At 37.7% G+C, this 12,125-nt stretch overlaps 3 protein-coding genes across 5 annotated transcripts; 2 read left to right on the top strand and 1 right to left on the bottom strand.

The window, feature by feature from the left end:
- Nucleotides 214-4,395, top strand: LOC104735440 (protoporphyrinogen oxidase 2, chloroplastic/mitochondrial). Its single transcript, XM_010455238.1, has 18 exons — nucleotides 214-290; nucleotides 413-464; nucleotides 713-848; nucleotides 933-998; nucleotides 1,088-1,138; nucleotides 1,237-1,293; nucleotides 1,505-1,584; nucleotides 1,679-1,715; nucleotides 1,889-1,954; nucleotides 2,041-2,081; nucleotides 2,392-2,524; nucleotides 2,645-2,818; nucleotides 2,892-2,966; nucleotides 3,194-3,317; nucleotides 3,408-3,516; nucleotides 3,697-3,771; nucleotides 3,863-3,969; nucleotides 4,108-4,395. Exons 1-18 carry the CDS (start codon nucleotides 254-256, stop codon nucleotides 4,227-4,229), a joined length of 1,542 nt encoding a protein of 513 aa, XP_010453540.1. The 5' UTR covers nucleotides 214-253; the 3' UTR covers nucleotides 4,230-4,395.
- On the top strand, nucleotides 5,854-9,346 carry LOC104735439 (probable inactive leucine-rich repeat receptor-like protein kinase At3g03770). 2 transcript variants are annotated; one of them, XM_010455237.2, is made up of 7 exons: nucleotides 5,857-7,749; nucleotides 7,839-7,972; nucleotides 8,061-8,304; nucleotides 8,396-8,607; nucleotides 8,698-8,723; nucleotides 8,794-8,905; nucleotides 8,998-9,346. In XM_010455237.2, exons 1-7 carry the CDS (start codon nucleotides 6,372-6,374, stop codon nucleotides 9,220-9,222), a joined length of 2,331 nt encoding a protein of 776 aa, XP_010453539.1. In that variant the 5' UTR covers nucleotides 5,857-6,371; the 3' UTR covers nucleotides 9,223-9,346. The 2 variants fall into 2 exon arrangements, 1 of the variants encoding a protein (XP_010453539.1); XR_002034756.1 differs by lacking the exon at nucleotides 8,698-8,723 and having other exon boundaries at nucleotides 5,854-7,749; nucleotides 8,998-9,090.
- LOC104735438 (3-isopropylmalate dehydrogenase 3, chloroplastic) lies at nucleotides 9,477-11,584 on the bottom strand. 2 transcript variants are annotated; one of them, XM_010455235.1, is made up of 9 exons: nucleotides 11,322-11,584; nucleotides 11,085-11,214; nucleotides 10,894-11,005; nucleotides 10,641-10,805; nucleotides 10,463-10,549; nucleotides 10,264-10,380; nucleotides 10,064-10,171; nucleotides 9,771-9,977; nucleotides 9,477-9,682 (listed from the first exon to the last, which is right to left on the bottom strand). In XM_010455235.1, exons 1-9 carry the CDS (start codon nucleotides 11,545-11,547, stop codon nucleotides 9,608-9,610), a joined length of 1,227 nt encoding a protein of 408 aa, XP_010453537.1. In that variant the 5' UTR covers nucleotides 11,548-11,584; the 3' UTR covers nucleotides 9,477-9,607. The 2 variants fall into 2 exon arrangements, with proteins under 2 accessions (XP_010453537.1, XP_010453538.1); XM_010455236.1 differs by lacking the exons at nucleotides 9,477-9,682; nucleotides 9,771-9,977 and having other exon boundaries at nucleotides 10,111-10,171; nucleotides 10,262-10,380.

Genomic DNA, 12,125 nt, shown 5'->3' with positions numbered 1-12,125 from the left:
AAAAAAAAAAAAAAAAAAAAAAAACAGAACAAAAATCTTGTTTGGATACGAAGACATGATGAACAAGGGCCCGTTAAGAGAAATAACTGATGATAATGGGCCTGAGGAATTAAAACGGCACACTTTATTGTCGTTTTTTAATAAGCTGAAAATTTTGCCGCTGTATTTATTTATTTTCTACTAATATCCGTCGTGCTTACATATCTGGTCAGAGATTGAATTGTCTTGGGTTTATTTGCTGATAGGACAAACAATGGCCTCTGCTGCAGTAGCTGATCATGATGATACAAGTAAGAAAAAAGCTTTGGGTTTTAAGTCCAGTTATCATATTCAGCTTCGGCATTCCAGAATCGTTGAACTGTCTGTCTCTTTGCACTGAATTGTTTTGTTTGCTGATTTCTTTTGGTTATAGAATTCGAAGCGGTTTCTGGTAAAAGAGTTGCAGTAGTAGGTGCAGGTGTAAGGTGATTTCTCATAGCAAATTCATCTCCTGCATTTTGTTCTTCCTTCTCTCTCTCTCTCTCTATAATGTGCTGTGTGATTCTCCTGAATTTTCTTCTGCTTTCCGGGTTTGGGTCGGGGTTTTTTTTTTTTTTTTTTGTTTCCTGGGCTATTTGCTTTGAGTTTTATTTGTTATCAATTTCGCGTAATTCTAACCAAGTAGCTCATAGATATGTTTGTTTTTGGTCGATTTTTTTCAATGGTTTTGAAGTGGTCTTGCTGCGGCTTACAAATTGAAATCCAAGGGTTTGAATGTGACTGTGTTTGAAGCTGATGGAAGGGCTGGTGGTAAATTGAGGAGTGTTATGCATAATGGATTGATTTGGGACGAAGGAGCTAACACTATGGTAGTTTTCTTTATCATACACATCTGTTTCAGTTGGTTTTAGATTATAGTTCTTGATTCCGGTGTATTGCTGCATCACATGCAGACTGAGGCTGAGCCAGAAGTTGGGAGTTTGCTCGATGATCTTGGCCTTCGTGAGAAACAACAATTTGTGAGTGCTCTCTGTGTTATTTTTTGTTGTTGTTGATTTACTAGCTGTGTTTCTCCACCCCTTCATTTGATCATTCTCTATCGTTTCAGCCAATTTCTCAGAAAAAGAGGTATACTGTGCGGAATGGTGTACCTGTGATGGTAATCCTTACTTGGTTTCCTTGTTCTTTATTCTTCTGTCATGAAGTATTTTTCCTATCTGATTTATGATGCTCACATTGTCTCTGTTTTCATGCTAGATACCCACAAATCCCATAGCGCTGGTCACTAGTAGTGTGCTCTCTACCCAATCTAAGGTAGATCTCTCGAGATATAACTACACTGGTTATTTATAACATTGAAATGACTTGTCTTGACTCTTGATGGTCATTTGAGACATATTATTTCTACGGTGTTTAACTTTATATGGACTACTACTACCAGAAACTAAACGCTCTTTTCTACCAAGGTATTTTTATCTTATCAGTATCTCAAATCTCACTAAAAGTACTAGGCCTTTACTTGCAGTTTGAAATCTTGTTGGAACCGTTTTTATGGAAGAAAAACGAATTGTCTTCAAAATTGTCAGACGCATCTGCACTAGAAAGGTGAGTATATAACTTCTTTTTTTTTTTTTTACTCAGACCGTCAGCAATCTCAATCACATAAGATTGGAACGTCCGTTTCACTTCTCTGATGTAGTGTAAGCGGGTTCTTTCAACGCCATTTTGGACAAGAGGTTTGTTGTTGCTACCTAATCCTAAATTTGGATTAATGCATTAGAATCTCATTGTTTTTTTTCAACTTTCTTCGAATTCGCATGTGTCAACACCAATTGTGGACTATCTTTATCAATGTCAAAAATTGTCAACTTACTTTCATGTGTCTCGTTTTATGTTTGTCATTTTTAAGGTTGTCGACTATCTCATCGACCCTTTCGTAGGTGGAACAAGTGCTGCGGATCCTGATTCCCTTTCAGTGAGCAACTTTGCACTTAACATATTGGCTTCGGTTATTGCTTGATACTACTCATTTTTATAACCCTCCCTACGATTTATGATCAGATGAAGTATTCTTTTCCAGATCTCTGGAATGTAGAGAAAAGGTAATGTCTCATGTAACTATACTGTATCTAACGATTTCTTGAATATATTCCAAGATTCTTTTCTCTTTTGATAGGGTGATGCAATCATGTTTTGAGTTTGTCATTCCTTTACTAGTGTCATTTTATGCGTGGTAATATCAAACAATTTTTTGGTTCCGTGATGTGTAATATGGTAGGCAGAAAAGTTTTATGGACAAAGATAGCATTGCAAATAGCATTTCTTATTTGGGACTTGGCTACCTGGTTCTGACTTCTCTTTGCTGACTTCTCTTCAACTCTAGTTGCTAAATATATTATATTTTCTTTTCAGTTTTGGCTCTATTATAGTAGGCGCAGTCAGAACAAAATTTGCCGCTAAAGGAGGTAAAAGTGGAGAATCAAGGAGTTCTCCTGGCACAAAAAAGGGTTCGCGCGGGTCATTCTCTTTTAAGGGTGGAATGCAGGTGATGCATTCTCAATATATGCCAAAATTTTTAACCATACACATTTTTTGGTGTACGACACATGTTCTTCTTGCTCTAAACCACTTTGTTGTTGGTATGTTTCCGCTTTGGATATTGCAGATTCTTCCTGATATGTTGTGCAAAGAACTCTCACATGATGAGCTCAATTTAGACTCCAAGGTTCTCTCTTTGTCTTACGATTCTGGATCAAGACAGGAGAACTGGTCTCTAGGGTGTGTTGCTCATAATGAGACGCAGAGAAAAAACCTCCATTATGATGCTGTAATTATGACGGTTAGTAATGTTTTCCGGACGTGAGATGAAACTTGCAGAACCTCTCAACTGAAATTTTTTTAATGTATTATAGGCTCCTCTGTGTAATGTGAAGGAGATGGAGGTTATGAAAGGAGGACAGCCCTTTCAGCTCAACTTTCTCCCCGAGGTAATTGTGTCTTGTCTAATTTTCAGAAGTTTTTGCTTGAGAGTATCAGGCCTACATCTAGATTTTGTCCATCCTTTCGAGCTGTCTTATATGTTTCTACTCCATATACTGATAATGAAAATATTAATGTGAGACATCAAAGAACTTTATCACATGATTAGTTATCTCTTATATGTACTCTATCTCAACTTAATTGCATCATGATGTTGATCTTATTCATTGTTCAGATCAAGTACATGCCCCTCTCGGTTATAATCACCACATTCACAAAGGAGAAAGTAAAGAGACCTCTCGAAGGCTTCGGGGTACTCATTCCATCTAAGGAGCAAATGCATGGTTTCAAAACTCTTGGTAAGTTGTTGGTGTCCTAGGCCATAATTAAAACAAATAGTCCTAGATTTATCTTATTATAATTATCATCAATTTATTCTCTACATGTAGGTACACTCTTTTCCTCAATGATGTTTCCAGATCGTTGCCCTAGTGACCTTCATCTATATACAACTTTTATTGGTGGGAGCAGGAACCAGGAACTAGCCAAAGCTTCCACGTAAGAAATCTGACTGCTATAAAATTTTCAGAGCATTTTAACACAAACTCAACCATGTTAAGTCACTAAAATTGTGATGCACGATCGTTTTGAAGCTACGAATTATTAAGACAGTTATACCATTTTTCCGATCTTTCACCTGATTCTTACTAAATCTCTTTTCCGGTTCTATCTTTGTAGAGATGAGTTGAAACAAGTTGTGACTTCTGACCTTCAGCGACTTTTGGGGGTTGAAGGTGAACCTGAGTTTGTCAAGTATGTGGAGTTTGGAGTATTTTTCATTTTATCGTTTAGTGTATGAAAGAGGAGATTACCCTTATATATCAACAATATATGTTAATTGCAGCCATTACTACTGGAGGAAAGCATTCCCATTGTATGAAAGCAGCTATGACTCAGTCATGGAAGCAATTGACAAGATGGAGAAAGATCTACCCGGGTTCTTCTACGCAGGTTACTTCGATCAAAGTTTCAGTCTTGTAGATAGAAAGCATTAAATATATGATCCATGATGATGAATGTAGCCAGTATATGGCCTTGAGATGATTCATTGCAGTTATTTATGTATTGTGCACGGACCAATATGAACAGGTAATCATCGAGGAGGGCTATCTGTTGGGAAATCAATCGCATCAGGTTGCAAAGCAGCTGATCTTGTGATCTCATACCTGGAGTCTTGCTCAAATGATAAGCAACCAGAGGACAGCTTATGATCTGTGTCATGGTTCGTCCTTTTTTATGACTTAATTTGTAAACTTGTAAAAGGCAACAAGCCGTGGGATTAGCCAACAAACTCAGCAAAACCCAGATTCACGTAGACTCACTTATTCCAGCATAAACTATTAATGTTAATGTTTAGTCTGTATTCTTGTTGCATCACTGATCTGGCCTGTCTAAGTAGAACAACATGATAGTGTAGATTTCAGGATTGAAGAATCTTTATAAAAATATTGCTGATATTTTCTTATCTTGGAAATTTCATTTCTGTTCTCTAGTCTCTAGACAAGTTGTAGAGAAACTTGTTTGGTTTCTGGTGAAGGGGATGTTGATGTTTTGCGTGTCTTTTCTCCAAAGCCACAACCAAGAGATGGTCCCAAAAAGGTTATCAGAATGTCAGGTGTTAGTATCTGAATGTCCATGTCTGTTCGTCCCACATGCTCTACCGTTCCCATTTCATGGAGTCTTATGTTTTGTCTCATCTTTCTTCTATAAAGCGTTATCTGTCTTAACCCATTTTGTCTTGGTAAGTCTCTTATTGATACTAAAGCAGCATCAATATTAGAGCTTGCATTGTTCTATTCCTTTTGTTCTTTTTGTGGTGTGCTTAATTGAATAAGTAAATAGGAGAAAATTAAGTTCACAATGATGGGGTATTTCTATGTTTACATTAGTTTTGTCGGTACTTATGATAGTATTAAAACATCATGACTAGGTTAGGCTTATGAAATTACTAGGTCGTCGAATATTATACAGTAAATAGTAAATACCATGTAAATGTTAACGAAAGTATAGGTATTATAAGCCAAAGTTTGACATTATACAGTCACAGTCATCAGTTTATGAATACCAAATTGTTGTTAACAGTTGTTCTTAAACAAGAGTGAAGAAACATCTTACTTACTGTTGATATTTTAAGAATATTGACGCATGTGAGACGAAAAAAAAAAGGTAATTAAGATGATGGTCCGGTCTCTGAGACCTGTGGGACACCTGCAATGTGGGCCTTGAAACTTTAACAAAGCATAATCACTACCTTTGCCTGCGACGAAAATACCTACTTGCCCTTATAGACATTTAACAAAGCACAATGTAGACCAGTCTTGATAGACATTTTGGTCTCAAAACATGTGGATTTGTGTTTTAGATGGTTGATAAAGTTACCTAACTAGATATGCTATTATATGGTTGTGAATGATATCACTATTTATTAGCATATTTGTCCTTCAACGAAAGCTACTTCTACAGTTCTACCGGCACTTTTTCGTAGAGCAAAAGCTTCGCTTTGTCATGTATATATAATATATATAACCATTTGGTATATAGTAGAAGGGCAGTTTGGTGAATTAACATGACATGGAATCTAATCATACACATAAATCAATGTTTAAAAACTTACTATAAACAAAGTGGGGAAGATGAAGAAGGAGAAGAAGAGACATGTGTTAAGTGTTAACGGCATCTTCTATGGAGTCAACCAAAGTCACAAATTGCATTTTGCATACATTTAATAATCATACTTTTATGTTTTATCTAATACCAAAATTTAAATTCAAATTTTTATTATTTTACAGAGACAATTTGCTCATAAAAAGGAACAAACTTTCATCAAATTGAGTGCACCTTTTTTTGCTTTGTGATTGTTTCTGGTGACCCACATTACTGAATTTACTGTTTCTTTCGTAAAGAAGAAGAAGAAGAAGCAGCAAAAAAAAAAAAAAAGATGCTTTGAAATCTCTAATTTTGTCAAGTCCTCTCAGGCAAAAATACAGAAAGCCGCCATTAATGCTGCTCTCAACCCTTTCGTCATTAATGCTCTTATCACCTTCTTCTCTACTCTCTAGCTTCCCCAGTTTCTTTCTCGCCTATGTGTTGAATCCGACAAACACAATTACCGACATTCCCTAAACCCTTGATTCCTGCATTTGTCCTCACTCTCTCTTCATTCTTCTTCTCCTGACCTCTCTTTTCACGGATTTGATTGTACACTCATTATTTCCTTTTGGGAGCGTCTGGGATCACGAGCTTAGTTTTGACTTGAGTTTGACTAGATGGGTCTCAGAATCCAAGTCTGTTTCTAATTCTAGGGTTCTGTTTCAATTCTCCTACTTCATCTTCGTTTTTTTTCTCCCCCTGTAATGATGGAACACTCAAAGTTCTTACCTTTGCTCTTTCTTTCATGGGTTCTGTTCTTACAAAGCACCCATCAACTCCAGAACTCACAGACCCAAGTCCTGTATCAGCTCAGGAAGCATCTGGAATTCCCTAAAGCTCTTGAATCTTGGGGAAGTTACTATGGAGACTTGTGTGTAATCCCTGCAACTGCTCACATGAGCATCACCTGTCAAGGCAATTCCGTCACGGAGCTTAAAGTCATGGGGGACAAGCTTTTTAAACCGTTTGGTATGTTTGATGGGTCTTCTTCACTTCCAAATCACACTCTGTCTCAAGCATTCTTAATTGATTCTTTTGTTACCACGTTGACAAGGCTTACAAGCTTGAGGGTTCTTAGCTTAGTTTCTCTAGGTATCTATGGTGAGTTACCAGGGAAGATCCATCGGTTGAATTCTCTAGAGTACTTGGATTTGAGTTCGAATTATCTGTTTGGTTCTGTCCCTCCTGATTTATCAAGATTGGTGTTGCTTCAAAGTCTGATGCTTGATGGGAATTACTTCAACGGCAGTGTTCCAGACACGTTGGATTCCTTGACTAATCTTACTGTTCTTAGTTTAAAGAACAACCGGTTCAAAGGTCCGTTTCCTTCTTCAATTTGCAGAATTGGAAGACTAACAAATCTTGCTCTATCACACAATGAGATTTCTGGTAAGTTGCCTGATCTCAGCAAGTTAAGTCATCTGCATATGCTGGATCTGAGAGAGAACCACTTGGACTCTGAACTACCTGTGATGCCTGATAGATTAGTTACTGTTCTACTCAGCAAGAACTCCTTCTCTGGCGAGATTCCCAGACGTTTTGGCAGTTTGTCTCAGCTTCAGCATCTTGACTTGTCGTTCAATCATCTAACTGGAACTCCATCTGGGTTCTTGTTCTCTTTGCCAAACATTAGTTACTTGGACTTGGCATCTAACAAGCTCAGTGGGAAGCTACCGCTTAACCTGACCTGTGCAGGCAAACTCGGATTTGTGGATTTGTCAAATAACAGATTAATAGGGACTCCTCCCCGTTGCTTGGCAGGAGCTTCCGGCGAGCGAGTAGTTAAACTCGGTGGAAACTGCTTGTCCATAATTGGCAGTCGTGATCAGCATCAGGAATTGTTATGTGAAGAGACTGAAACTGAGGGAAAACAGCTGCAAGGAAGAAAGATTGGGATTTTGGTTGCCGTAATTGGTGGAGCTGTTCTTGTTCTTGTGTTTTTTGTACTAGGAGTCCTTCTGTTATGCACAAACCGCTGCTCTTGCTGTTGTTCAAGAGAAAAGTCAGTGCCGCAAACTCGGCTTAAGGTTGTGACAGATAATTCACACACCAGTCTCTCCTCTGAAGTTCTTGCTAGTGCAAGTGAGTAATTTTGACTCAAAGTGTAGCCTTCTGCCTGCTAGCAATTGTCTTTCAGGACTTTAATATCCTTGTATGATTTCGTCTTGCAGGGTTGATCTCTCAAACAGCAAAGCTAGGTGCACAAGGTGTGCCCTCATGCCGCTCATTTTCTTTTGAAGAGTTAAAGGAAGCCACAGATGATTTCGATTCATCACGTTTCTTAGGTGAAGGCTCCCTTGGAAAGGTACGGTTTTGTCTAACGCAAAATTAATACTTGTGATCATCTTACCATCAGTCATTTGCTTTACTCTGCTTGTTTTGATTCTTTGCAGCTATACAGAGGAACACTTGAAAACGGAAGTTCCATAGCTATCAGATGTCTGGTTTTATCAAGGAAATTCTCCAGCCAGAGTATCAGAGGTCACTTAGATTGGATGTCTAAGCTCAACCATCCTCATCTCCTTAGCTTCTTGGGTCATTGCACTCAAACCAGCGGAGAACACGATCCTGCAGCGACCATACTCTACCTTCTCTACGAGTATATGCCCAACGGGAGCTACCGCACACATCTATCAGGTCAGATTGACATGTGTAGTAAACTTAATGTTAAATTAAACTCTCTGTACTTGGAAACTCAAAGTTGTTAAGAGTATTTTTTATTTTGTAGATTCATTCTCGGAGAAGATCCTGACGTGGCCAAATCGGCTAGCAATTCTCATTGAGATAGCAAAGGCAGTTCATTTTCTTCACACCGGTGTAATGCCTGGTTCATTCAAAAATCACCTGAAGACGAACAACATTTTGCTTGACGAACACAAGATTGCAAAGCTCAGTGACTATGGAGTCTCAGCCATCATTGAAGAGAATGAAAAGCTCGAGGTTTGCTTTCTTTGACTCTGTTTATCTCCATTTTGTATTCTCTTCTTTGATACTAAGTCAATTCTTTCTTTCTACTTCTACATATTGCAGACAAAGTCAGAAACCCACAAGTCAAAGTATGTATCTTTTGCATTCAAAACTCCTTGGCATTTATGAGAAACTAATTCAAACTTGTGGATTTTACAGAAAAATGGCTAAAAGAGAGGACGATGTGTACAACTTCGGATTCATACTTCTGGAATCTTTGATAGGACCAGTGCCCACTACAAAAGGAGAGGCCTTTCTTCTCAACGAAATGGTAACAAAGAGAAAAAAAGCAATCTTTATCATTGTTATTTGCTTGAGACAAAGTTAGTTAATAGCTGTTGTTGCAAATTTTGTGTTATGCAGACATCATTTGGGAGCCAAGATGGTAGGCAGAAGATAGTAAGTCCAACCGTTCTAACTACAAGCTCACAGGAGTCTTTATCGATTGCAATCTCAATCGCCAACAAATGCGTTTTGCTTGAACCATCGGCAAGACCTTCCTTTGAAGACGTTTTATGGAACTTACAATACGCAGCTCAAATGCAGTCTGCCGCAGATGCTGAACGCAAATCTGATACTTCATCATGAATCACATAAGGCTAATATAATGATTGATATAGTTTTTTTCGTTTTTTTAATTGTAAAGTCTTACAAGTTTGGTTTCAGTATAAAAATGTAAGACTCTTGCGAGTAAGAATATAGTTTCTTTTCTTCTCTTAAATTTTATTGCTATGTAAATATTGATTGAATTGTGTTTGTTGTTGGAGAGAACTTCTCATTATTTAAGAACAAGGTAGCACGTGAGGCAGGATGTTAAGCTTTTGGAGAAACTTGTCTTTGAATTGCAGAATCAATCATAATTCTTTATTAATTTGTTGAAAAGCTAGAATAATCCGGTTTCTGATACATGGATTAGCATATAAGTAACCGTAAAACCAAGGCCTACACACTTTTTGGCAAATGATGAATACACTTAAACAGTAGCTGGAACTTTGGCGTCCACTGATTTGAGCACCTCCGCTCCCATTTCTTTGCATCCCACCAGTTTCTGCATTTTCAAAACACAAGACCTTTTAAGTATATATATTGTTTACTAACTTATATAAGCAAATGAATAGAAACCAGCATACACATACATTTCCGGGGGAGTAGATGTCTCCAGTTCTGAACCCTCTGCTCAGAGCATCCATGACCGCGTCTTCAATCCTCTTTGCAGCTTTTTCTTCTCCAAGTCCATATTTCAGAAGCATTGCGGCGCTGAGAATAGTGGCCAATGGGTTTGCCTTGTCTTGTCCAGCTATATCTGGTGCAGAACCATGTATAGGTTCAAAGAGTCCAGGTCCCTGGTTACAATCACAAGTTTAACATTCTCAGATATGGTATAATAAACCTCAGGAACCTTAAAAGATTTTTGTAGAAATTTGCTTACCGATTCACTGAGACTAGCAGATGGAAGCATTCCAATGCTTCCAGTGATCATTGAAGCTTCATCAGATAATATATCACCAAAAATGTTATTGGTGACGATTGTGTCAAACTGCAATGTTTTATAAGAGATCAAAAAACGCTGTGAGAACTAATTATTCCACTTTTCATGTTAGCTTAATCAACTATATGCGCGACGAGCACCTGTTTCGGGTCACGGATAAGCTGCATTGCAGCATTATCAACATACATATGTGATAGTTCAACATCTGGATATTCAGAGGCTAACGCTGTTACTCTTTTCCTCCACAGTACTGATGCCTATATGCAAAACAATCATATAAGCATTACTAAAGTAACACACAAAAAGTGGAGAAACAATTCAAGAACTGATCAAACGTACATCCAACACATTGGCTTTGTCGACAGAACACAGCTTGCCGCGCCTTTTCCTAGCAGTCTCAAACGCAACACGAGCAATTCTGTCGATCTAAAAAAAACATAAGCGATGCATTAATATACACATCATATGTAGCCAATATTGTAATAGAGCAAGCAGATTGTGAAGAGTTAGTAAGTACCTCGTGAGCAGCGTAGATCTCTGTACTAATGCCGACTTCTTCGCCATTTTCATTAATAGATATTCCTCTTGGCTCTCCAAAATAAATACCTCCAGTGAGCTCTCTTACAATCATCATATCAACACCTTCTGCTACTTCTTTCTTCAATGTGGAAGCATCAGCTAACTGAAAAGGTAAAAAGTTTGTTTATTTACAACAGCTAGCTAAAATCCAAGTGCTTAGCAGATGTAAAACCGAAGATATATATATATACCTGTGGCAAAACTGTAGCAGGTCTTAAATTTGCAAAGACTTTGAGATCTCTTCGTAGGTAAAACAAAGCCATCTCAGGTCTCAGATGTTTCTCATTCTTGTCCCATTTATACCTGATCAAGATTCATTTAAAACTGATCAACAAGAGAATATACTTGGAAGCAGACTTTGAAAGAAACAAGACACACATACCCTCCAATAGCTCCAAGAAGTATAGCATCAGAATTTTTAGCAGCTGTGAAAGATTCCTCTGGCATGGGAACTCCAACCAAATCCAAGGCTGCTCCTCCGACAGGCATCTCTTGGAAATCAAACTCCAGTCCTGTCATACAAAAGCAAATATACACTCGTTGATTACGACTTTTCACAAAACTTTTGTAAACAGAATCGAAGAAGAGAACAAGAAAACATTGAGAAAGAGACAAGAACCTTCAAGAGATCCAGCTTTCTGAAGCACATTCTTAGCAACAGATATAACTTCTGGACCGATGCCGTCACCGGGAAGGAGAGCGATGTTAAACCGTTTTTTCCCCGGTGAAGCTGCGGCGCACCTAATTAGAGACGGTGCATGATACTTATTATTCAAAGAAGTATATTTTCCGGGGACGATCTTGTTGGAACTTAGTCGGATGTTCGTTTGCAAAAACGACGCCATTTTCTTATGGAGGAGACTCGGAATTTTTTGAAATTGTGACGAGTGAATGTCACACTACTTATAACATAAAAGTTTATGGCACTTATATAGGTGTGCACGTTTTTTGAATTAGCATAAAACGTTTTTGAATTCGCATTAATTAAGCTTCAACAGTTTAAATGTCTTTTGCTTATTAAAATGACTTAAACTAATCCTTTTTACCTATAAACTGGCTCACCAGCTCTACTTGTTGTTGAGATATTAAATATTTTATAAGAAGGTCCTTTCTCTTTAACGATTATTAAATTAATACTTGCCATGGCGTTTTTAGAAAAGTAGAGCCATATTACAATTTGGGTCGACCCATTTAAAGTTATAACATTGGGCCGGTTATTTATATAGCCCATAAATATGAAGTTGAAGGATTCGTTTTTATTTAAAAAGTGGAGTGCAACAACCACGCGAGAGTTATGGTCGATTATGTGGATATGTGTGATATCCGTATCACATAAAGTGTGTTTTAGGGGATAATAATGTTGAAATGTGAACACAAAATATAAAAGCAAGACTTGGTCTACAAATAATTTGGAACATTGTGT

This window comes from Camelina sativa, chromosome 13 (genome assembly GCF_000633955.1).
Source record: "Camelina sativa cultivar DH55 chromosome 13, Cs, whole genome shotgun sequence".
In the NCBI taxonomy this organism is placed as follows: domain Eukaryota; kingdom Viridiplantae; phylum Streptophyta; class Magnoliopsida; order Brassicales; family Brassicaceae; genus Camelina; species Camelina sativa.
Note: the sequence above shows the minus strand (reverse complement) of the source record. Positions and strands in the feature narration are given on the sequence as shown.